The 27,102-nt window shown below is 42.8% G+C and overlaps 1 protein-coding gene across 2 annotated transcripts in view; it reads left to right on the forward strand.

Moving 5' to 3' along the window:
• The window catches only part of ARMH3 (armadillo like helical domain containing 3), a 200,653-nt gene that overhangs the window by 92,468 nt on the left and 81,083 nt on the right, over positions 1-27,102 (forward strand). For both annotated transcript variants that reach the window (XR_008627069.1, XM_055119462.1), the window contains exons 21-22: positions 13,826-13,908; positions 16,550-16,676. Coding sequence is in view for 1 of the 2 variants with exons in the window: in XM_055119462.1 (XP_054975437.1) it covers positions 13,826-13,908; positions 16,550-16,676 (210 nt within the window). In the remaining variant the exon portion in view is untranslated. The remainder of the gene's footprint in view (positions 1-13,825; positions 13,909-16,549; positions 16,677-27,102) is intronic.

Here is a 27,102-nt window from a genome sequence, read left to right on the forward strand (position 1 = left end):
ATTAGAGGCAGTATTCAGTAGGTAGTACATAGTTCCAGAATATTTGAGGACAGGCCCTGTTTAGCTCCCCTGAGCTGTTTCAGAGCCCGCTGTACAGCTGCTTACTGCTGAATAGAGACGGGGCATGAGCTAATTAAACAAAATTTAAAGCTTCCCTGGGAAATTGTAAACCATCAGTACAGCCCAAAGTTCCAAGATAGTTACATCATACAGGGGCTGGAGCACAGCAGGTATGGCGTTTGCCTTGCATGCGGTGGCTAACCCAGGTTCAATTCCTCCACCCCTCTCGGAGAGCCCAGCAAGCTACCAAGAGTAGTATCCTGCCCACACGGCAGAGCCAGATAAGCTACTCGGGGCATATTCGATATGCCAAAAACAGCAACAAGTCTCACAATGGAGATGTTACTGGTGCCCGCACAAGCAAATCGATGAACAATGGGAGGACAGTGCTACAGTGCTACATCATACAGATTGTGTCTACGTGCAGAAGAGAGATCTCTGGTGCTTCCTATTCCACCATCTCTCAGAATCCCCAAACTAGATGTACTGACTTGTATTCTGTTCTGCTAAGGACACTGATGAGCTCCACAGCTAAAGCCATTTTGTTTTTATATTTGATTCATTAGGCCATTCTCCCCGAACCTTTTCACCACCCTTCCCTCCCCGTGATTGGACTGATCCAGGGAGTGGTAGTAGCCTTGGGTGCATTTGGGGGTGCTTTTTATGGTGGTAGGCCACATCAATTTGGAAATCTATGTGTTGGCCACTTTCAGTAGATGCTTGGATTTGCAGCTATACAGATGCCTGCATTTTGACACACTATCTAGTTTATTTTTAATTATTCTTCTAGTCTGTATTGGCTTTTAAGTGCTCCTTATGTTGGCATTTACACAATAAAATTGGTGATCTTGTCCAGAGATGTTAGAATTGATAGAGTTGTTAATGGCTCTTGTTTGGCAGGGTGGGGGGGGGGAGAGGAGGGACTAGCTTATTACACTAGTACTACTTGTAGCTCATTCTTTGAGTTCCTTTACCTCTCTCCTAAACAGTGTGATGCCCAAATTTCTCTTCTATCAGTCATTGTGAAAGTACCCATTTCTCTAATGAGTGTGTTTTGACTTGATTGGTAGCATCTCATCGTAGCTCTATGCCAGGCCTTCAAACAGGGTCTGGCTGAGTGCTGTCTTCGCTTTCTTTTTCCCTTCACAGCATTTAAAAGCTATTCAAACAGTCAACTCTCTCTGACCAGATTCTTTGGAGACATTTATTTGTGCTCTGCTGGAGGCCCTCTGTCTTCCTCCTGTTTTTAATCTTATTTAAATGTCATTCACTTGGTTTTGTAATTAAGCCTCCTCTCTGCTTCTCTGAGGCTGGCATTTGAGCTACTACTTAATTGTGTCTTCACATGGTTGGCTTGTTCATGTATGCACCTGGTTTACCTAAATGTGGGGCACAGATTTCAGTCCTGGAGAAGTTCCCACATCTATTTTTCATTCTCTTCTACATGACAATACAATTTGCTGCTCCTTTTTTTTCCTTCTCCTTGAATTCAAATCAGAATAGGAAGACATCTAGGAAAGACCTTCTTATGCAGGATGTACAAATACTAGAACAACTCTGCAAATAAGATTCCTTATTAGGTGAGAAGGTAGTGAGGTTCTTAGGTGGGTGATACTGATTCTTCCCCTTTAAGAAATAGATTGGTTGTCTCTGCCTCTGGGAATACACTTGTGACTCAGGGAATCACTAATCACTAACCATTCCTGGCTCAGCTTTTCAGAACCTGTACATTATCCTTATTCTGCTTATGTCTCTGTACAAAGAAGTCAGTACTAGTGCACGCTGCTGCCATATTTGAGGTACAAGATTCTCCAAGGAAAAGAGCTTGGGCCTACAGCTAAGCATAAGATTGACAGTTGCCTCTAGTACTGTGTCAAGAGCGGCCGCACCTGGAGCCAATTAGTAGTTCCTGAAAAAGAGTCCAGAAATAAAGTTTCCAAAGTGCCTGGTGGAAAAGGCTTCCCAACAAAGAAGGAAGTGTGTGTGTGGAACACTCCCTTCCTTAAACTTAAACATATTTAATCTGCAATATTTAAATATTTAATGCTTATAATATTTTACTGATAAAATTTCATTATTTTTCTCCATGTATTTGAATCCTTTTAGTAGAGATAGTAAAGATTAGGAATCAACTTCAGCATTTCCAAGGATTTCCTAGATAGTTGTTATTACTTAAATTTATACTTATAACAAAAATAAAAATTTTGTTGATTGACTGTGAATTTGGATTCTAATTCTGAAAACTGCATTAGCTGGTTTTAACTGCTTCCTAGAGTTCAATTTGAATTTGCTTTTCTGCCCAAGGATCCATGACTGTATTGACTCTGTATAATTTTTAGCTCATTTCCTTTTCCTGGACTTGGTCCTGGACTCAGTGAGGTGCACTCTGATGTCAATGGCTGCTAGTCAGTTATGCTAAGCACTGTAGCACTGTCCTTCCGTTGTTCATCAGTTTGCTCGAGCAGGCACCAGTAACATCTCCATTGTGAGACTTGTTATTACTGTTTTTGGCATATTGAATACGCCACGGGTAGCTTGCCAGGCTCTGCTGTGTGGGTGGGATACTCTCGGTAGCTTGCTGGGCTCTCCGAGAGGGACGGAGGAATTAAACCCGGGTCGGCCGGATGCAAGGCAAACGCCCTACCCGATGTGCTATCGCTCCAGCCAGACAGAATATTGAAATGAAGGGCACAGAGAGGAATACAGTGGGTAAGGCATTTACCTTGCATGCAGCCAACCTGGGTTTGATTCCCAGCATCCCATACAATCCCCTCGGCAGCACTGGGAGTAATTCCTGATTGCAGAGCCTGGAATAAGCCCTGCATATCACTGAGTATGCCCCACTCTGCAAAAAAAAAAAATAAATAAATAAATAAAATAAAATAAAATGGAGTATTTATAGGACTGGAAGTAAACACATTGATCTCTCGGTTTTATTTTCCCTAACTCTGGTTTTTATTTATTTATTTATTATTGACTCACCCTAAAATACACAGTTACAAAGTTGTTCATGATTGTGTTTCAGTCATACAATGTTCCAGCACCTGTCCCTTCACCACTGTACATTTCCAACCACCAGTATCCCTAGTTTCCCTTCCACCACCCACCCCATCGCCTGTCCCACCCCCTGCACCTGTCTCTGTGGCTGGCACTTTTTTCTCTTGTGAGCGCACACGCCCACTCTTTCTTTCCTTTTGGGCATTATGATTTGCAATACAGGTACTGAGAGGTTGTCATATACATCCATTACCTACTTTCAGCACTCAGTTCTCGTCCAGAGTGATCATTTCCAACTATCACGATCATGGTGACACATGCAAGGCAAGCACTTTACCCACTGTACTGTGGCATTGACCCTACATCATGTCCTCTTATCTTTATTTTTATTTATTTATTTATTTATTTATTTTAAGAATTTTTTTTTTAATCACCATGTGGAAAATTACAATGCTTTCAGGCTTAAGTCTTAGTTATACAATGCTGAAACAACCATCCCTTCACCAGTGCCCATATCCCACCACCAAAAAAAAAAAAAAGTACACCTCCCATCCCGTACCCGCCCCCCGCCTTGAAATTTATTAAAGCGATAAATTTCATTTTACTTTCTTTTTTTTTTTTTTAATTTATTTATTTTTAATTAGAGAATCACCGTGAGGGTACAGTTACAGATTTATACACTTTTGTGCTTATACTTCCCTCATACAAAGTTTGGGAACCCATCCCTTCACCAGTGCCCATTCTCCACCACCCGTAAACCCAGTGTCCCTCCCACCCTCCCCAATCCCATCTCCCCCCCACCCCACCCTGCCACTGTGGCAAGGCATTCCCTTCTGTTTTCTCTCTCTAATTAGCTGTTGTGGTTTGCAATAAAGGTGTTGAGTGGCCGCTGTGCTCAGTCTCTAGCCCTCATTCAGCCCGCAACTCCCTTCCCCCACATGGCCTTCGACTACAATGTAGTTGGTGATCGCTTCTCTGAGTTGACCTTTCCCCGGAACGTGAGGCCAGCCTCGAAGCCATGGAGTCAACCTCCTGGTACTTATTTCTACAGTTCTTGGGTGTTAGTCTCCCACGATATTGAAGATAAAGGTATCTTCAAAGATGACATGGAACTAAGCAATCTAGTAGAAACAGAGATCAACAAATGGGACTACATTAAACTAAAAAGCTTCTGCACCGCAAAAGATACAGTGACCAGAATAGAAAGACAATCTACAGAATGGGAAAGGATATTTACACAATACCCATCAGATAAGGGGTTGATATCAATGGTATATAAAGCACTGGTTGAACTCTACAAGAAGAAAACATCCAACCCCATCAAAAAATGGGGCGAAGAAATGAACAGAAACTTTACCAAGGAAGAAATACGAATGGCCAAAAGGCACATGAAAAAGTGCTCTGCATCACTAATCATCAGAGAGATGCAGATCAAAACAACTTTGAGATACCACCTCACACCACAGAGACTAGCACACATCCAAAAGAACAAAAGCAACCGCTGTTGGAGAGGATGTGGGGAGAAAGGGACCCTTCTTCACTGCTGGTGGGAATGCCGACTGGTTCAGCCCTTCTGGAAAACAATTTGGACGACTCTCAAAAAATTAGATATTGAATTCCCATTTGACCCAGCAATACCACTGCTGGGAATATATCCCAGAGAGGCAAAAAAGTACAATCGAAACAACATCTGCACATGTATGTTCATCATTTTACTTTCTATTTACTTTGGTTACATTCAATTTTTTTTTTCTTTTTGGGTCACACCCAGCGATGCTCAGGGGTTACTCCTGGCTTTGCACTCAGGAATTACTCTTGGCGGTGCTTGGGAGACCATATGGGATGCCAGGGATTGAACCCATGTCGGCCGCATGCAAGGCAAACGCCCTACCCACTGTGCTATCGCTCCGGCCCCGTTACTTACAATATTTCAACACAAACCTCACTATTATTGTTAGGAGTACCCCACTAGAGTCAGATCTGTTGTGAAGAGATACGAGGTTTTCGATTTCTGTACTTTAGCAACTAAGTCCAGGGAGATTTCTTCCAGATATTGGATCATTGCAAGCTTGTAAACCCCATCTGTGGTCGTCATAATATGGCGGTCACCACACCCTTCACCCCCACAAGGAAGAGGCGAGAGAGAAATACCTTTCCCCTCCTGGGTGGGCATGGGGCTGCGGCTTAGTTCTCAGTCTGGAGACATTCTGCGAGGAGCTGCCCATGCCGAAAAATTTAGCTGGCGTCTGGAGTCATGCTCGTGCAGCTGCGGAGAGGCCACACACACATGCAGCCCCCGGGATCACATCATGGCGGCAGCTCCTCTTATTTTTAAAATAATTACAGCAAGTATTATACTTGATATCGAACTCTAAAAAACACATGACTTGTTAATACTATATTCATGCTGTGTTCATAAACCAACAACGCCTTATCTCTCATAGTTATTGTAACTCTTCCCTCTGTGTATTGCTGCTTCTCTCTGTGTCATTGGAACTGTTTGACTGGTCAGGTGCCCAGATGGCATCAAGTAGATCAAGGGCAGTTTTCTAAAAATGTGTCTGTGTGGAGAGTGGAGGTGAACCAGGAGCCAGCCGGCATGAGCTCTGTCTACTTGAATTTTGGCACTGAGGTTTTGAGTACCTCTTTTCTACTGTCTTTGAACCTGCCCTGACATCAAGCATTGTCTTCTTTGGCTTTCACTGTCTGAATCTCTATACTATTAACAGTTTATGCAGAAGCCTTGTTTTTTAATTGTTTATACCTATGAGTTTCATTTTTGTCTCAGTTCTAATGTTGCACCAAGGAAAGGAGACCTGGCTTCCCTTTGGCCCAATCACATTCCATGTTCTAATGACATTCATGTCCACTATATACTTTTGTTCTATTCTGTTTTGTTTGGAAGCCACATCCAGCACTGCTCACAGGCTACTCTCTGGCTCAGTGTTTAGGAGATCGTGTAGTGCTGGGATCCAACCCAGGCCTTTGGCATGCAGAGCATGCACTCCAGCCCTTTAAGCTGTCTTGCTGGCCTCACTATATAATTTTGAAGGAGGAAATTCTGAATAAGGGCAGTAGAAATAATTCTTTTTTTTTTCTTTTTGGGTCACACCCAGCGATGCACAGGGGTTACTCCTGGCTTTGCGCTCAGAAATTATTCCTGGCAGTGCTCAGGGGTCCATATGGGATGCTGGGAATTGAACCTGGGTTGATTGTGTGCAAGGCAAACGTCCTACCTGCTGTGCTATCGCTCCAGCCCCAGTAGAAATAATTTTTTTTTTTTTTTTTTTTTTGCTTTTTGGGTCACACCCGGCGATGCACAGGGGTTGCTCCTGGCTCTGCACTCAGGAATTACCCCTGGCGGTGCTCAGGGGACCATATGGGATGCTGGGAATCGAACCCGGGTCGGCCGCGTGCAAGGCAAACGCCCTACCCGCTGTGCTATTGCTCCAGCCCCCCCCAGTAGAAATAATTTTAGGTGAGTTATTTCCTATGCTGAGCTTTTCTTTTTTCTTTTTTCTTTTCTATCATGGATTAAACACAGGGCTTCATGCACAGCAAGCGTACACTCTGCCACTAAGCTACTTCTTTAGACTACTGTTCTTTTAATTTTATTAGTTTTCATTTGATTTTGTTTCTTGGTGTTTGGACCATACCTGATGGTGCTCAGGAGACTTTCTGTGGCTCTATGCACAGGGATCATTATTGGTGTGGCTCAGGGAGAAACTGTGGTGCTGGAAATCTAATCCAGGCTGGCCATGTAAGGCAAGTGCCCTTCCTACTACGTATAGTCACTCCAGCCCTATTAATTTTTTTTTCTTTTTGGGTCACACCCAGCGATGCACAGGGGTTACTTCTGGCTTTGCACTCAGGAATTACTCCTGGCGGTGCTCAGGGGACCATATGGGATGCTGGGAATCGAACCTGGGTTGGCCGCGTGCAAACACCCTATCCTCTGTACTATTGCTCCAGCCCTAATTTTTAAAGATTTAATGATTCCATTGACTTGTCATTGGTTTACAGTATTATGGAATTTCAGGTGTTTAATTTCATATATGTGTATAATTGTTCCCCAAATCCAAAAGATCTGTCTGCTCATTCCTCCCTCCATCCCCTTTCCCTCTGTTCCCGCTGTATGTTTCACAGTTTCAGTGTTTTGTTGTCTCTGCCCAGTTTGCATTAGAAATTCATATTCTACATAGGATTGAAACCATCTAATAATTGTCTTCCACCTCCACTTCAGTATTTCACATGGCATAATCAACTTAAGTTTCATCCATTTTGTCTCAAAAATTGTTTTTTCACGAATTTCTGGAGATTTTCAACGTCCTGGCAGATGAGAGGAGGTAGATTTTCATCCTTCAGTGCTTTTCTATCCTCTGGTCTTGTTCCCATTTTATCACTCTTTTTATCTGATGAGCTACTAAAATCTATGCCACCAAGGCCTTCATTGCCCGCAGATGAAGTAGCAGTTGTAGTTCCCAAAGTCAATCCTAACGCATTCTGTTCAAGTCCTGATGTTGCCGCATTTGTATTCTGGAAAAGTGAACTTCCCAGACCAGGTAAGGCCACCCCTAAAGAAAGGCCTGTTGATGCAGTTGTAGTGGTAGCTGCTGGTTCACCCAAATTATATAGAGTAAATCCTGTGGATGCTGCCGGAATAGATGTCAGAAAGGATGAAAGACTTAAGAGCGCCCGCTGAGGTAGAAGTAATAGGAAGAGTAAATGGTGTTGCAGACGCTGAAGGCTTGTTGAAACCTAGACTGAAACCTGTCAGAGAGGCAGAGGTGGTGGCTGGAGTTCCCAGTGTTAATCCTGTGAGCACTAGCTTTTTTTTATATTTGCATACTTCTACACTGTAATCCCCACACGCAGATTTTGGGGGTGGATAGGCAAATGTGTGATTTTTGTTGTATGTGTGTTTACATGTTTTCTAATTATTGCCAGAAATAAATACTCAATTGCCACAGACACTTTTTTAAAAAGGTAATTGCTTTGTGTTGCAAAAATATGAGTATTTTTGTTCTTTATATATTTTACATTCACTTTGTTAAACCACTGGAAGTCTGTAACAGATCAGTTTGTGATAGGAGTTTAAATGTTGTCATTGTCTCCGTCGTCATCACTTTGTCCAGGGAATGTCATTATGTAAGCAATAAAATTTACTGTGTCCGTTGCATTGGGAAAAAAAAATTGTTTTTTTGTTTGTTTGGGGGAGTTCTCCACAGTGCTTAGGGGATACTCCCGGCTCTATGGCTCAGGGGGTTTCTCACAGCTGTGCTTGAAGGACCATGTTCAGTGGGGGATTTAACCCCAGCTTGCTGCTTTGCCTGTTGAGTGGTTTCTTTGACTCTGTTTTTGTATTTTATTTTATTTTATTATTATTATTATTATTTTGGTTTTTTGGGGTCACACCTGGCAATGCACAGGGGTTACTCCTGGCTCTTCACTCAGGAATTACCCCTGGCGGTGCTCAGGAGACCATATGGGATGCTGGGATTAGAACCCGGGTCGGCCGCGTGCAAGGCAAACGCCCTACCCACTGTGCTATCGCTCCAGCCCCTGTTTTTGTATTTTAATAAATAATAGAGCAAGTGAAAACAGAAGAGGAGGGAGTGGTGTGTGAGGGGAGAGTAAAGGAGTGAGATGGAAGTATTGACAGCCTGCTTAGGGGGCTTATGACGAGAAAAGTTACTGTTGTTGAATGTTGAGAGTGAGGAGTAGAAAAGTATTTCACCTGCATTCTAATAAAGGTGTATGAGAACCCATAGAAAAGGGTACCAGAATGGGCGGAAATAACCTGGACAGACCAGCACAGATGGATGAAGTTGTAAGCTAGCCTCCATAAAAGTGCTGGTAGCAGAGCAGTGGGCCTGTCTGAGTAAGCATACTGTTTCCAGGTGTGCTTTCTGCCTTTGAGCATTTAACTCCATCTAGCACCTATATGTGTTTAATCATGTTTTTGTTTTTGCTTTTGGGACACACTTGGTAGTGACCATGAACGACTCTTGGCTATGTGCTCAGGGGACCTCTGTGGTGCTGGAGATCGAACCTAAGTATCCTGCTTTCAAAACATGAGTATTAGCCCTTTGAGCTCTCTCTCTGGCCCTGTTTAAGTGTATTTTAATGAAATCATAAAGAAATCACTAAATGGGAGAATAGGTTTTAGTCCTGCCTGGTCATTAGCTAGTTGGGGTGAAGGGTGGGGGTAAGATTCCTTAACAAAATGGAGGGAATTTTATTTACTTGCCTATATGGTTCCTTTTAGCACTCTCTCTATATATGTATGTGTGTGTATGTGTGTGTGTATGTATATATATACATACACACATACATATATAGAGAGTATATGTATGTGTACATATACACATGCATATATGTATATATATACATACACACATACATATATATACATACACACACACACACACACACACATAGAGAGAGAGAGACTGGACCATAGCACAGCGGGTAGAGTGTTTGCCTTACACGTGGCTGACCCAGGTTTGATTCCTTCCTCCCTCTCAAAGAGCCCAGCAAGCTAGTGAGAGTATCCCACCTGCATGGCAGAGCCTGGCAAGCTGCTCATGGCATACTTGATATGCGAAAAACAGTAACAACGGTCCTCATTCCCCTGACCCTGAAAGAGCCCCCAATACGCCATCGGGCTACATTAGCATGCAATAGGGACAAATGGAGAAGTTACTGCCTCCCACTTGATCAAATCAATGAACAACGGGATAACAGTGATACAGTGATATATATATATGTGTGTGTGTATGTGTGTTTGTGTGTGTGTGTGTGTGTGTGTATATACATATATTTGTCTGCTATGTTGAAGCCAGATAAACTTAGGATACCCATTCTGTCATATCAGAAGAATGCATGTAATGCTGTAAGACATTGAATGGTTCATAGGATGAGTACAAAGGTACAGAGGCAGGAGCTGTTGAAGGGAAAGCACTATTTCATGAGATATTTAGGACATTGCCTCTAGATGGGAATTGTAATCTTGTCAGAGGCTTGTGGGACCAACTTTAAGGTTGCTTTGTTCGTGTTAGCTGCCTATTAAATTCCTTCTAGAGCAGTGTTTTTGATATTCTTTTCTGACTGTGCCCCCTGTCCAACCTTGTTTTCTTTCTTTGGTCCCCTTTGTCCTACTGGTTAGCCCCTAGTATTTTTTTTCTTTTTTTCTTTAAATTTTTTATTGAGCCACCATGAGATACAGTTACAAAGTTTTCATGTTTGATATTCAGCTATACAATGATCGATCACCCATCCTTTCACCAGTGCAAACTTTCCATCACTAGTATCCCCATTATCCCCTCCACTTCCATCCCAGTCCTTACCCTGCCTCTATGGCAGACAATTGCTCAGATACTCTCTCTCTAGTTTTGGGCATTATATTTTGCTTGGATATTCCAAACACCATTCAAGCCTACCGTCCAGGGACAGATGCTAGATCGTTTATTTTCCATTGTTCAGTTTATATGTCAAGAAAGGTCGTGTGGGGGCTGGAGCAATAGCACAGCAGGTAATTTGCCTTGCACGCGGCCGACCCAGGTTCAATTCCCAGCATCCTATATGATCCCCCGAGCACCGCCAGGAGTTGTTCCTGAGTGCAGAGCCAGGAGTTAACCCCTGTGCATCACCGGGTGTGACCCAAAGAGCAAAAACACAAAAACAAAAGAATAGTCCTGATACCCACATACTGGAGTCATGCTTGTTGAAGCTCATGGTCGCCGGGTAGCCCCCTAGTCTTATGCAGAGCCCCCTTCTATTTACATTTTTACCTGTAGCTTCCTTGGACTATCCTGGGCATGGTCATGTGGCTCCCAACTGAGAAACTCCAGTCTAGAAAATGATTGCTTTCGGGTGAGAAATTCTTGGCTTAATTTGGAGGGGAGAGGATGTACTGAATAGTCAGGAGCAGACTGCAGGTAACTTATATGGCTAACACTCAGTATCACCTTCTCTGTGATGTCTGTGGCAGTTGGGAAACAGGTCACCTCTTAGCCTGTGTCAGAATTGCTCTCTTCCTGCTCTCATATTTATCACTTTGTCATCCCTGGCTCTGAATCCCAGAGATGAAGACTAGCTGTAGTCCAACGGAGGAGCAATAAATCATTGCTCCCACTTCTTTCTTCTGGATTTCTTACTCCTTAATTACCACATAACCAGCGCTGAGGCTGCATCTTTGTGCTGCGTGTACTGGGAACAAAAACCCTTGACATCCGTACATAGAAGCTGCTTTGTCCTCTCCAGCTGTTCCGCTGTGCAGAGTGCCACTTGTCCTGCCCACCATTTTTTCTTGTCTCTTGTGACTTTATAGAGGCTGAGGCTGATTGTCAGGTGATTTATCCACCATCAGGGCTTATGTAAGTTCTGAGGTTAGGGGTTGGAGTGAGCAGCTCTTAAATAACTCAGCAAGATGATCATTCAGGAGAGAGGCTTTGGCTGAGGTTAATCATCTTTATGTGAATTTCGCTAGTCTCATTTCTCTGTGCTCCTTGTAGGAGCTAAGCATGGACTCCCATAGAGCCTCTTTTTGGTCTGGTCATACAGATCACTTGCTAACAGCATCAAAAGGGCCAGCTGTCTATCACTTGCCTTTCTATTATGAAACCTCAGGAATTTAAGTTGTCAGGGCAGAGGTGAAGAGTTCATAAACGATGGTGCCTACCTCCTTCATCCAAAGCATTTTTGCTATTTCTGGGGGAAAGTACAGGCTTTAGAGAATGTAGACACTCATGTCTTTTTGTTGCCTGCTGTTTCCTTTACTGTACCTGTGCTTTCAGGGGATTGAGAGTGAGAGGGTTCGTGTGGCAGGCAGCAGGTGTCTACAGAGTCCTACTCCTACTCGTCATTCCCTGCTGTTTCACACCAAAGCTTACATCTCTTCACTTAGAGTGGTAAACTTCACACAAAGTTAGACAGTGAGTGAGAATGAAGTTCTTTGATTGCAAAGAAGCAGATATGGTCTTCGAAAAGAAAGGGTCATGTCAAGCCTGTTTTATGTCTGTGAAGTATGGGGATGAGGGCTGAAAGGAAGACAAGATCATCAGTCCTTTATAGCTAGGAAATTGAATACAGGAGCATTATTCTAAATGGATATGGAATGAGCACTTAGTTCACAGTCCTGGGTTAAAGAGTAAGGTTCCTGGTAGCTGCAAAAATATCTCCATAATTTTTTTGGTTTTTTAGTTTGTTGTATAGTGGGGGATGGTCACACCTGCTGGTGCTCAGGGATCTCTACTGGTGGGGCTCAGAAACCCATATGTGTGCCTGGGACCAACTGTGCAAGGCAAGTACCCTACACACTGTACTGGCTCTCCAGCCCCACAAAAATATTTTTATACTTACATTGTTAACGTAGGAACTTAATAGTCTCTTTACTTGGGTTGCTTGGGTTTTAGGAATCACACCCACATTAAAGCTTGACAGGCAGAGGGGCTTGATACAGCAGGTAGAACATTTGCCTTGCATGTGGCTGACCTGGGTCCAATCACCCACATCTCATATGGTCCCCCAAGCACCACAAGGAGTAATTCTTGTGCAGAGACAGGAGTAATTCCAGAGCATTACAAGATGTGGCCCAGAAACCAAAAACCAAAAGAAAAAAAAAGATTGACAGGCAAAATAGGGGCCTTTTCAGTAAATATTGCCATCATTAATAGAGGCCAGAGTAAGCAGCTCATTATTTTTGCCTCCCATTCAGAGCTAAAGTCCAGCTGTAGGTTTTATGCTACTGCTAGCAAACTGGTGACCAGTTAGGATTAAGTTATATCCCTTCAGGTAATGATGTTTGAAACATAATACATAGCTAAAGCTTAATGACATGCCAGGGGCGAAGGAGGGGGGTGCTCAATTTTGCCTGTAAATTGAGCACATTTGAAGGGGAAATCGCCATGTGGGAGTAAATTTGGAACATGAAGATTTCTGTTTTATAGTCAAATTTCTGAGCTTACTATTTAAAAAGTGGCAAAAAGTAGTTGATTTTTAAAAACCTTTGGGAGATGAGCAGGCACATGTTTGGGAGGATCAGTGCTCCAAACGTACCTCTCTTGCTTGCTTTTTAGTCCCCACCCCCCCTTTTTTTTTTTGGTTGTAGTTGAGGGCCCTTACCCAGTGGCACACATATGGGGAAGGTGGCACACCAAAGCTCTGGAGACCATGTGGTGCTGTGTGAACCTAGGCCTTACATTTGCAACATATGAGCTTGCCACTTGAATCACATCCCAGCCCCCCTTACTTCCGTTTTAAAAGTCCTTGGTAGGAGGCTATAGATATAGTGATTAATGCACTTGCTTTGAATACGGCCAATTCTGGTTTAATCCCCAGCACTACATGGTATTTTTTTTTTCTTTTTTGGGTCACACCCGTTGATGCTCAGGGGCTACTCCTGGCTCTGCACTCAGGAATTACTCCTGGCGGTGCTCAGGGGACCATATGGGATGCTGGGAATTGAACCCGGGTCGGCCACGTGCAAGGCAAACACCCTACTCGCCGCTGTCGCTTCAGCCCCCCACATGGTCTTTTGAAGCATCACCGAAGGACTGCTGAGCACTGATGGGTATAATCCAGTACCACCCCAACCCCCCACAACACACATACTCACACATATAAAAGTCCTTGATAGCCTGACTTATTTTAGCCCTATTTCACTTACTGTAGAACCAGTCTACTTTCATTGTATTCATTATTCATTTAACTTTATAGATTATGTTTTAAATGTTTTTTTTTCTCTCTCTCTCTTTCTTTTCCAAAGCTTTGATAAATTTGCTGAAGTTCCTTATGTCAAATGAGACCGTCCTTTTGGCCAAACACAACATTTTTACCTTGGCCCTTATGGTGAGTAGCAAAAAAGTATTTTTTTCTCTGAATTCATACCTAAGGGAGGCTGAGCCGGTTTGGAATAAGAGCTGTTGGTTTGGGGATTAACCTGCAGGAGGATCCAAGTCTTTATTTCCTGTTTGATCAGAATATGCAGACTTGTGCTCTCCAATCTTATATCTTTGCTGTATCTCAGATACTTTCTCATTCCTGAAAGTGTTTTGAGTATTTCCTGAAAGTACACTGCAGAGGCAGGTATAAGATAGTATGTATAGTGAGACTCAATCCTTGTTGAAATTTTACTCTATTACTGTAATTTCTACTTTGGAAAATAGCTTTTAAAAAAATAGCGTTTAATAGCCGGAGAGACAGAATGGCAGGTAGGGTACTTATCTTATACATGGTCAACTTGAGTTTGATCCTGGTACCCCATATAATTTTCCAAGCCTGACAGGACTGATCCGTGAATACAGAGCCAGGAATACCCCTGAGCACCACTGGGTGGTGACCCAATCCTCTACCCCTACTCCCCCCACTCCTGCCTCCACCCCAAACAAAAGGCTTAAAAAAGTCTCTACTTCTAGGTAAGATGAATGAATTTGTCATGGCCATACTTGGTTTCTGAACATTGTAGTACATTGTATATCTAAAAGGTTATTTGGAGTTGAAGGAAGGAATTCTGTCTTGTGACTATCTTCCCGGGATATTACTTAGGGTGTTTGTAAATGTGTACTATATTTGGAGGAAAAAGCCCTATTGTAGAATTGCTGATTTCAAATGGTAAAAGCATACTTATCATGGTCAATTTCAAGCTATCAGTATACCATCATTGAAAATGTGAAGTTAGAACACCATTTTATGATAGTTCCACCTCATAAATGTAGCACTGTAGCACTGTCGCCCCGTTGTCCATCGAATGCTCGAGCAGGCACCAGTAACGTCTCCATTGTGAGACTTGTTGTTACTGTAACAGGTATAAAATAATCTCAAGAACAATAAGAGTAACAAGTAGAATATATGTAGGAGTGATCAGTTTAAATATTACCTTTATTTTATTTTTGCTTTTTGGGTCACACCTGGCAATGCTCAGGGGATACTCCTGGCTCTGTACTCAGGAGTCACTCCTGGTAGTGCTTGGGGGACCATAAAGGATGCCAGGGATCTAACCCTGGTTGATCATGTGCAAGGCAAATGCCCAACGCACTGTACTATTGCCCCGGCCCTTTACCTTTATTTTACTTATTTATTTATTTTTAATTTTTATAAAGCTGCTCACAATGATTTATTACATTCAGTATTCCAACACCAATCCCACCACCATTACACCTTCTCATTACCATTATTTCTAGTTTTCCCAGCTACCACCCAAGCCTGCCCCAGTAGCAGGACCTAAGTCACTTATTTTATTGTTTGTTATAATTAACTTTTAAAAATGATCAAAAAAGATTCCCTTAGATGAAAGCATGTGAATTGTATTTTACCCTGGAGCTATTAAGCCCTTGTATAAGAGATTACTAACATATTGTTACAGATTACACCTTGTGTGTTAATATTTTCTTAATCGAGGTTAGTTACCTTCTACTTTACATTCCATTCAGTGTGGTGTGCTACTCCTGGTGTGTCAGTAGTGTAGAGTATGAGATGTTGCGTAGCTACAAATGCAACTGTGTGCTCGAGAAATTCTAAATTTTTTTTGTTGTTGTTGTTGTTTTGGGGTCACACCCAGCAATGCACAAGGGTTACTCCTGGCTTATGCACTCAGGAATTGCACCTGGAGGTGCTTGGGGGGACCATATGGGATGCTTGGAATCGAACCTGGGTCGGCTACGTGCAAAGCAAACACTCTACCCGCTGTGCTATTGCTCCAGCCCCAGGAATTCTGAAATTTTGATGGAGTGATACACTGAGGTTAAATTTTTAACTGGATGGTGACTTTGGGGTCCAGAAACATCTCTGCAGTTTGCTGATCTCTTTTGAGATTTATTTATGAGTTTCTGGATCATGGCAGGTTAATGATCTTATATGGCATCAGAGGTAGTTCAGAGGCTCCTTATCTTTATTTTAATATAATTTATTTAATATATGTTTAATTTCTAATATTAATCTCTTTTTTTTTCTTTGCAATGTCGGGGATGGAATTCAGGCCTCACAAAAGTGTAATTTGGGGGATGGGGTGGGCACACCTGTCAATGTTGAAAGGGTTAGTCCTGGCTCTGTGCTCAGGGATAACTCCTGATGGGACTCAGGGGATCTTATGGGATGTTGGGGATCAAAGCTGGGTTGTCTGTATGCAAGACAAGCAGCTTACCCGCTGTGCTATCACTCCGGCCCCAGACGTCATAAAAGTAAAGCATATATTCTACACGCCCTGTTGAATGATAGCCATGTTTAACCATCAGCTCATAAAATTCCTGTAAATTTGACAGTTCATACAAGTTGACCATACCTCTTGGGTTTCGTCTAGAGAGATAGTACAACAGATAAGGCAGTTGTCTTGCACCAGTTGTCCTCAGTTTAGTCTCAGGCACTGGAAAGCCCCTCTGAGTACTGCTGAGAGTACTGAGCATGGAGCTAGGAGTAAGCTCGAAGAACTACTTTGTAACCCAAAAACAAACAAATCTTTCTGGTCTTCATAGACTGATGCTTTTGTTTTTTTTAGATTGTGAACCTATTTAATATGTTTATCACATACGGCGACACCTTCCTGCCTACCCCTAGCAGCTATGATGAGCTCTACTATGAGATTATTCGCATGCACCAGAGCTTTGACAATCTGTACTCCATGGGTAAGCTCTCTTTTTCTTTTTACTCTTATTCCCTATCCAGAGGTCAGATTTGGGAGTATAAAAGGATGTCTACAAAAACTTTCCTTGGTGTTTTGGCTTGGCATAGAATACAGGGTGGGGCTGGAGCGATAGCACAGTGGGTAAGACAAACGTCTTGCACACAGTCGATCCGAGTTCAATTCCCAGCATCCCACATGGTCCCCTGAGCACCATCAGGAGTAACTCCTGAGTGCAGAGCCAGGACTTAAACCCTGTGCATCACTGAGTGTGACCCAAAAAGAAAAAAAAGAAATATAGGGTGTGAAGAGATAGTTAAGATGAGTAAGGTGCTTGCCTTGCATGTGACTGCCCTGGCTTCATCCCTAGCACCACAGGGAGCGACCCCTAAGCACAGAGCCAGGAGTATTCTCAGTCACTGTCAGTTGTGACCTCTCCATAAGACCCTACCCCCTTTCCCTCTCCAGAAGAAATAACAGTGGTTGTTTCTTCTCAGGCAATCAGAAGGTATATGTAGACTTCTTTCACATACAGAAAAGGGGGTGGGAGTTTGGAAGAGATGACTTTGCACACAGGGGCCCACGGTTCTGTTGCCTACATCCCATGATCCTCTCAGGAATGACCCCTGGATACCACCAATTGTGCTCAAAAACAAAGCACAGATAAAGAATAAGAAAAATTTGGATTAAGTGAATACCAGTGAGATGGGAGTGAAAGAGTAGGCGGGAATTGACAGCGACAAATAGAAGAGCTTGAATCCCAAAGGAACATTGTGTGATTTGAAAAGGTACAGGATTTTAAGGAGTTTTAATACCTATATATTTTTAGCCTAGCTTACAAGAGGAAGTGAGCATTAGCTAAAAATCTTTTCCATAAAACTTTGGTGATTGGCTCACAGAAATTCCACTCTGCAGACATTAGTGAGTATTACTTATTTCTGACAGTGGTCAGGCACCCTGGTAAATGTGAGTTGGGAGTCTGGTCAGTCCTATCTAGACTTTGAAAGTTGAGAAAAGATTTTTGTTGTTTGCACAGAAATAGTCACGTAGTAAAACTACCTATTAGTATCTCCATACTGTATTTACTGTATTTATTTTAAGGTATAATTGATAATGTAGAAAACTTTTCTCACTTAATGTGTATAGTTTTAAAAAAATTATTTTTATTGTAGCCCCATGATTTACCAAATTGTTCATCATTATGAACAGTTGTTTCAGGCATTTAATGTTTCAACACCAATCCCACCACCAGTGTGCCCTTCCCTCTGCCAGTGTCCCAGGTTTCCCACCTACTACCCCAGCATGCCATCTTGAAGGCACAATCAAAATTACTTCATATTGTTTGTTTCAACACAAGACAAATGGAATTATCAAAACTTAGATAAATAAGTCAATTCGTGATCATTATTATATCTCACAGTGATGTTACTAAAGTCAGTATTTGAGGATCTACTATTCTGGAAATGCTAGTTGAGCCTTTTGTGTTGTTTAGACTCACTGAGCCTGGTGATCTTCTACGCAACTTTCCGATCTGATTTGCTGTTACCGTACTGGACAGACAGTGCTATGAAATTTGCAGGTAGCCTGAGGCCACATGTGCAACCATGTGGTTTACAAGCTCTAAATCTCTTAACAATTTGATGGCTTGGCAGGGCAGTGTGATGAGGTTCAGTTGTGGAGCTGGGCCTTTTCTAAATCAGAGGGTATCAGCTGTGGCTGCAGGCTGCTGGGCCTTCCAGCAGAAAGGGGAATCTGTCCATCTCCAGTCAGATAAGGCCCCAGATTTCACAGCCCAGACCAGTCTACCTGGGAAGAATTGCAGTTTTATGATCGCTTGGAGCTGTGATGATGGGGCCATATCTCTGCTGTCAAGATTGCCTGTGTAGTTTTTGATAAGATTTGACATATATATATACAAACATGAAGCTGTCTCTACAATTAAGATAATAAACTTAATCTGTCACCTTCTGAAAAATTTCTTTATAACCCTTTAAGTTTCTTCTCTAATATCCCTTTTACCAATTAATACCTCTTACCCACTCCCCCAGCCCCATCCCTGAGTAACTGGTATAGATCTGTTTCTTGTCACTATAGATGGGTTTGCTTGATCCCTTTTAAGACTGTGAAAACTCCATTTTTTACTTGAGACTTCTGTATAATGAGAAAAGTAAAGAGGATTTGGAAGAAAGTAGAGTAGGAACAGATAGTAGGAAAGAAATAGTGCTTAGGAAAATGGGAGAAACAGCTTGAGGGACTGGGAGGAACCGTGGGTTGGAACCCATGCTTTACATGCAGGAGACTTGGGTTTAATACTCACCACTGCATGATAGCCTCAGCACCACTGGGAGCAGTCCCTGAACACTGAACTGAGAGTAGCCTCCAGCATTGCTGGGTATGACCCTCCCCTCCAAAAATAATTTTTTGTTTCTTTACCTGGCAGTAATCAGGGCTTACTCCTGGCTTACACTCAGGGATCACTCCTGGCAGGGTTCGGGGAACCATATAGGGTGCTGGAGATTGAACCCAGGTCAGCTGCATGCAAGGCGAGTGCCCATATCCACTGTATTATCTACCCCCCCAATATTTTAAAAAAATAGACTTTCATATTTAAATCAGTAGAGGAATATTTTTTTTTTGGGGGGGACACACCTATAGGTGCTCAGGGCTTACTCCTGGCTCATGGATCACTCCTGGAAGTATACAGGGGACCTTATGGGGTACAAGGGATTGAACCCAGAGCAGCCACATGCAAAGCTAGTATCTTACTTACTGGACTGTCTCTCTGACCGCAGTCGAGAAATACTAGAGCCATGTATAATTTTGCTATGACATTAGTAGTGGCAATGGGGCCTTATGCTTACTAACAATATCAAGGAACTCAAGCCATTATTTCACTTTATAGTAATTCTCAGAGATAACAGTTCCAAAATGCTGTGACCACATGCTCAGCTAAGTTTATAAGGATCCAGGTTTTTCTGTTACTAATCTCTCTCATTCTCGGTTTAATGACCAAATTAGCATCAGGTTTGCTCCCCTCAGAATAACAAATTCCAGTTGTCACATCGATGCATGTGAATTTTTGCTGGGAGTTAGGAAGTCTATGAGACTCCTCCAGTACACTTCCTATTGAGTCAGTGTACTCGAGTGCCCTGGTACGGGGCTGGAGTGATAGCACACAGCAGGTAGGGTGTTTGCCTTACATACAGCCAACCCGGGTTCAATTCCCAGCATCCCATATGGTCCCCCAAGCACTGCCAGGAGTAATTCCTGAGTACAAAGCCAGGAGTAATCTCTGAACTTTGTTGGGTGTGACCCCCCCCCCAAAAAAAAAAGTGCCCTGGTATATTTTGCTTCTGACTTTACCAGTGTCAAGAGTATAGAGTTTCCTGAGGGTTAAGTGAGACTCCAGAGGTATGTATTTGTTTTTTTGAACAATACATGGCAGTGTTTAGGGCTCTATGTTCATGGATCACTTCCAGCAGGACTTGGGGGACCATATGGGGTGCTGGAATCTAACCCAGGTTGGCCACATACAAGGCAGGTGCCTTAATCCTTGCACTTTTTTTTAATAATTTTTTTTTAGTTTTTAATTTTAATTTTTATAAAGTTGTTCCTGATAATTTATTACATTCGGTATTCCAACACCAATTGTATTGCCATTATTTCAAATTTTCCCACCATTACCAAGCTTGCCCCAAAGGCAGGTCCTAAATAATTAATTTTTTGTAGCCTGTTATGAATATTCCGCTAAAAATGATCTAAAAAACTTTCCTTAGAGGAAAGTGTGTGAGGATTGTTATATCTCACCCTGGAGACATTAAGCTCTTGTATAAGAGATTACTAACATATTGTTACAGGTTGATTATGTGTGCTAATTTTTTTTATTGAGATCGGTTGCCTTCTACATTAAACCCCATCAAATGTAGTATGCTATTCCTGGTACATCAGTGGCTTGGAGAATGAGATGTTTTATGGCCACATTTGCGGCCACACACTCCAGGAATTCTAAATTTTTTAATGGGGTAATAGAGCTAGAGTTAAATTTTATTTTTATTTATTTATTTATTTATTTGCTTTTTGGGTATTTCACTTAGTATTTCACTTAGTTTGCAGTATTTCACTAAGTGAGGCCCAACAAATATTTTGGCATTCTCTCTTATATAAAGAATGATAAAACTTCTGATGAGGGGAAAAACACTTTTTTTAGGTCAAGTTTTTTGAGGCATAAACAATGTATAAAGTAAAATTCACCCACGTGAAGTCCCAGGGATAGCCTAGTGGTGGAGCTCCTTCTCTGCAGCCAGGGGACTATGCATGCATTTTGATCCTGGCAGCACTGCCATTTGGGACTCTTAACACCACAACAAAGTGTACCATCACCTGTACACAGAGACCAAATGTGTGCGCATGCCACAGTGCAGTGACTGATCAGAAACATCAGTGCACACCCTTTGGTGAGTACCAGAGTCAGATGCATGAACACTGTAACCAGGCATTGGTTTACAATTCAGTTTTAAGCCTAAACATAAACTATAATCCAACATTCCCTCCTTTTCCGTTTGTAGATTGAAAAAAATTGAAATAGACATGATGAGTCAGGCCTTCAGCATTGGCTAGTCTTTTATGCAAGAGGCAGGAACCTATAATCAATAAAATGTACGTGATACATAAGGCCTTACCAACGCTGCCAATAGCATGGGTAGTACTTGGCCACCATGACCTCAGATTGAGACCCTGCAGTACCCTGAGCTAAGTTTTTAATATTAAACTGGGAGTTTATCTTTGAAGACTTGAACAATCTCATCTGAAGGGCATGAGTATCCAGAGACATATTTCCTTGTAAGTCCTGCAAACGGTAACTATTTTAGTCCCAAGTGTGAGTGGATCCATTATATCTCTGTGACTCCCAAATACCATGGTAGCTAAGGGATGGGAAAATTCACCCCTGAAATTATAATTACTTATAATGTAATTATTGCCAATAATAATTTTGTTATCTTAAAAGACTTTGTTTTTCTGTGAGGAAAATGTTTACATTGTTAATTTGTTAATGTTTTATAAACATTGTTAATGTTTTTACATTGTTAATTTGATTTGTTAATATTTAGAGGATATTGGTCTATAGTTTGGATTTTCTTACATCTTTTCTGTTTTTTTTTTCTTTTTGGGTCACACCCAGCAATGCACAGGGGTTACTCCTGACGCTGCACTCAGGAATTACTCCTGGCAGTGCTCAGAGGACTATATGGGATGCTGGGAATCGAACCTGGGTCGGGCACGTGCAAGGCAAACGCCCTACCCGCTGAACTATCGATCCTGCTCCTCTTTTCTGGTTTTATTTTTGGGGGCTTTTTTGGGGGTCTTTTGGACTTTTTCCTTTAAAAAAAATTCCTTTTATTGAATCATAGTGATATACACAGTTACAAAATTGTTCATGATTGGGTTTCAGTCATATAATTTTCCAATAAATTTCCACTGGTTCCTTCACCAGTGTACATTTCCTACCATTAGTAGTCCCAGTTTCCCTCCTGCCACCGCCTCCACTGCCTTCTTCCATGGCAGACACTTTTCTTCTCTCTCTCTCTCTCTCTCTCTCCCCTCTCTCTCTCTTCCTCCCCCCTCCCCCCCACTTTTGGGTTTTGGGCCATTTTTAAAAAAAGTATCATTGGTTTGTAACATATAATGCTAAGTTTATACCAATATCATTCTGTACTGTATTATGTTGGCCAGAAGCCCCATCTTCACCATATAGATGTGCTAAATCTTTATCAGTCTGTCTATGGATGCTTAGATTATTTCCAATTCTTGGAAACTGAGGAATGATTTGATTTTGATGAACATGGAGTGTGTACATCTCTTCTAATTAAGATTTTCTTATTCTTTGGACAGTCAGAAGTGGGATGATTGGATTGTATGTAAGTTTTCTTCTTAATATTTTGAGGAATCATCGTATTGTGGTTCATAATCAGTGCACCAAGTATTGCTATAGTATATGAGAGTTCTCTTTATGTATGTATACATATATATACCCATATATGTAATATTTGCCTGGCAAAACTTATTTTATATCTTTTTGATAATAGCCATTCTGACAGGTAAGATGATAAAACATTGTGCTTTGGTTTTCATTTCGTTAATAAGAGATAATAAACTATTTTTTGTTTGATTTGTGACCACATCTAGTATTGACCAGGGCTGACTCCTGACTGTACTGACGAGTGAATGGTGCCTTTCAGTGCTCAGGGGACCATATGTGATGCCTGGGAGTCCATCCAGCATCAGTGGGATGCAAGGCAACCACTATAACTCTTGTACATACTATCTTACCAGCACCCCCTACTTTAAAAAGTGTATACACACACACACACACACACACACACACTCTCTCTCTCTCTCTCTCTCTCTCTCTCTCTCTCTCTCTCTCTCTCTTTCTCTCTCTCTCTCTCTGCTTGGAATTTGTTCTTAGAGGTGCCAGGGATTGAGCCTGGAGTTTCCACCTGCAAAACCCTTTGAGCCATCTCCTTAGCCTATTTCACTCTTTCGTTCATGTATTTTCATTTAGGATGATCATATCTGAATGAAGTGCTTCTCTTAGTATTAGGTAATGTCCCTCTTTATCCCTTGTAAAAAACTAAAGCACGCTGATGGGCGTGTGCACTCGCGGGCTCTCTGGGCGGCTCTGTCTCACCGCCCGCATTTGGTACTCTGGAACTCCACGCTGTGTATGGGCTGGATCGGGACGGCCGGTGGTCAAGGACAGGTGAAGGAAGAACGAGGACCAAGCTGGTTGCTGATTAGTTACCGTTTATTCAATCTTCCATCTTTCTCATCTCCCGCACTTCTAGCTCTGTCCTCTCTCTGAATCTGCTGCAGCCTTTCTGGATTCTGTCTCTCGCCTCCCTCTTTCTCTCTCCCCCTTGCCCCTAGGCTACACACAGCCAGGTAGCAAAATCATCATAAGAAAGCCCTTCGGGCATTCCAAAGCCCTTCCTGACTCTTAAGGTGTTTTTCTCCTTTCCTTAGTCCAAACACTCATTAACATCTTAATACTAGTTATTTTTGTATGGACATAGCAAGAGATACATTGAGGCTTGCAAGGCTGCTCTCCTGGGAACATCTTGCCAGACTCAACTAACTACAGCACTCAGGCCAGATTAATACTTCCTCACCCTAGCAGGGTCCAAATCTAGTTATCACTGTTTGGATCATGACAACATTTGTCCATGACCAAGCTCTTAACTTATAGTTAAGCATTAGGCACTTTGACCAGGCCCATCTCGATGCCAGGCTAGCACACAACTCACCACTTGCCCTGGGTCAGTCCCGTCCCTCGTCGGGACCCTGCTTTTGGGGGTGCGAGGACGTAAGGGCAGCTGAAGCTTAGGTCCAGAGAACAGATGCCCAGGAGGAAAATATCAGGTAGAGTCAAATGACTCCCAGGTTACAAAAGCATAGCATTTGCTAAGTCTTCCTGTGTCCATACAAAAAGGACATGGCTCTGAATAAACTATGCAAAGGACTCAAGGAAAAGAGAAACACAATATTTACAAGTCAACAGAACACTAAGAAAGAAGCTACAAATAAACAAAGAGGAATGGGAGCACTGTAACAGGAGTAGCCCAATAAACCTAAACTACCTGAGGCTATGTTATCCTACAATCCCTAATCATCTTTCTTGTTCTGTTTGGGTTTTGTTTGGTTTAATTTGGGTCCACATCTGGTGGTGCACAGGAATCACTCTTGACATGGCTTGGGGGACAATATAGGGTGCCAAGGATCGAGCCTGGGTCTGCTGTGTGTGTGAAGTCAGCACCCTACCAGCTGTGTTAGCTACTCACCCTTATTCCTTGTTCTAAAGTCTGTTTTGTCTGATATTAATATGGCAGCTTTGGTACTCAGTAGTATCTGCATGTCTGTCTTTTTATACTAATCAGTGAAAAAATTGAGATTCAGAAGTTAAACTTTATCCAAACCAGTACTAACTGTGGAACTGAGCTACACACAAAACTTTCTTTCCTCTACTAGATGTTATTTATTTTCAGTGCCAAATACTACATTGATTCAAAATTATCTAAACTTGAATGTTTAATTGTCATAGAGAGCATTTTTTAAAAATGTAGAAGTACAGTTTTTTATTCAGCCATTAACTAAGCTGATTGAATTGGGCATGAACTCCACATTGTAGCATTGTCACTGTCATCCCGTTGTTCATTGATTGCTTGAGCAGGCACCAGTAACGTCTCCATTGTTAGACTTGTTATTGTTTTTGGCATATCGAATACCCACGGGGAGCTTGCCAGGCTCTGCCGTGCGGGATACACACGGTAGCTTGCTCCCACCCTCCCCCTGCCACTAAGGCAGACAATATTCCCCATACTCTCTCTCTACTTTCGGGCATTATAGCTTGCAACACAGACACTGAGAGGTCATCATGTTTGGTCCATTATCTACTTTCGGCATGCTTCTCCCATCCCAACTGGTTCCTCACCATGAGATACAGTTACAAAGCTTTCATGTTTGAGATTCAGCCATACAATGATCGAACACCCATCCCTCCACCAGTGCACACTTTAAATCACCGGTGTCCCCAGTATATCCCCCTCCACACACACACATCCCAGTCCTCACCCTGCCTCCGTGGCAGGCAATTTTCCCAATACTGTCTCTCTACTTTTGGGCATTATGTTTTTCTTGAATTTTCCCACCACCATTCAAGCCTGCCTGCCAGGGGCAGATGCTAGATCATTTATTGTTCATTACTCATTTTTAACATCTTGGGTGCTGTGGCCGCATGCTTCTAGAATCCTAGATTGTAAATGGTTGGGTTCCAAGACATTTATGTAGGGCACTAATCCATTTTGGGATTCAACTGGGCGTCTTTGGACCATTTCACTAAGGTGGTGCCTGGAGGCACATTGTTGGGGTGACAGCCAGGCTGACAAGCAGGTGAGAGCCCCAGGGAAGGACAGCCCAGTGTCTGCAGCCATGGGGCATGGAGATTTAATCCTGGAACCCGCATACTTGGGCCTTGCTTGTGGAAGCTCTTGGTCACTGGGATTCCATCTGGAGTAGGTAGGGAGGCTGCTCCTGCTCCATCTGGGGTGCCCTGGTAAAATTGGCTCGGTATGGGGCCCGGAAAGATCACTGTCTCTGTGGTGTCTTTGGTTTTTGACCTCTTTTGAGGTTTATTTATGGGTCTGTGAAGCAAGACCAGTAATAGAGTTTACAGGGTGGTGCTGGAGTTGGTTCATGGGGGTGACTGCGAGTGCTTCCATATGTATTGGGAAGTGGGGGGAGGTAGCCCACCCCAACTCCATGAAAGCCTGGAGATTTCAGTCACAAAACCCGCATACTTGAATTTTCAGCAGATTATATCTTGGTGAGGTCGGTCCTGAGATGGTGGAGTCAGGCCTGGGGTATGGCAACGATTTTGGATTGTGGAAGCAAGCGTCTGCTGGGGGCTCTGCTTGGGCAGGCACAGGCCGGCCTGCTCCCCTCTGATTTATCCTAGTCTGTTCAGCCATGTGTGGGTCTGAGACTAACTATGGCTTTTGGTCTCTTTTGAGATTTATGTATGGATTTCTGAGATAAGGCCAATAAATGAGCTTATATAGCTGAGCTGGAGAGGGTTTGTAGGCATGGCTCCCTAACTTTTGGCTGTTAAATTTTTGGTAAACTTGGCCCCAAGTTGTTGGGGTTCGGCCAAAGGCACAGTGGCAATTTGGGGTGTTAGGAAGCATGAAGGCACCATCAGGCTGCTGATGGACTCGCCCTGCAGGTACAGGTTGACCTTTTGGCGGCATCATACCTCCAGAGAGCTTTTTTTTTTTTTTTTTTTTTTGCTTTTTGGGTCACACCCAGTGATTCTCAGGGGTTACTCCTGGCTTTGCACTCAGGAATTACTCCTGGCAGTGCTTGGGGGACCATATGGGATGCCGGGGATTGAACCCGGGTCGGCCTTGTGCAAGGCAAACGCCCTACCCGCTGTGCTATCGCTCCAGCCCCCAGAGAGCGTTTTTTTAATAGAATCACCATGAGATACAGTTACAAAGCTTTCATGTTTGAGCTTCAATCATACAATGATCGAACACCTATCTCTCCATAAGTGCACATTCTCCACCCCCAATGTCCCCGGTCTCCCCCAACCCCCACCCCACCCCTCCTCCTGCCTCGATGGTAGACAGTTTCCCCATATTCTCTTTCTGCTTTTGGGCATTATGGTTTGCGATACAAATACTGGGAGGCTATCAGGTTTGGTCCTTTATCTACTTTCAACACACATCTCCCATCTGAAACTATCCCTCCAACCATCATTAGTGATCTTAGTGATCCCTTTGCTATTCCAGCTGCCTTCTTCCCCAGCTCATGAGGCAGGCTGCGAACCATGGAGCAATATTCCTGGCCCTGTCTCTACTGTCCTTGGGTATCAG

The sequence above is a fragment of the Sorex araneus genome, chromosome 11, assembly GCF_027595985.1.
Source record: "Sorex araneus isolate mSorAra2 chromosome 11, mSorAra2.pri, whole genome shotgun sequence".
Taxonomy (NCBI): Eukaryota; Metazoa; Chordata; class Mammalia; order Eulipotyphla; family Soricidae; genus Sorex; species Sorex araneus.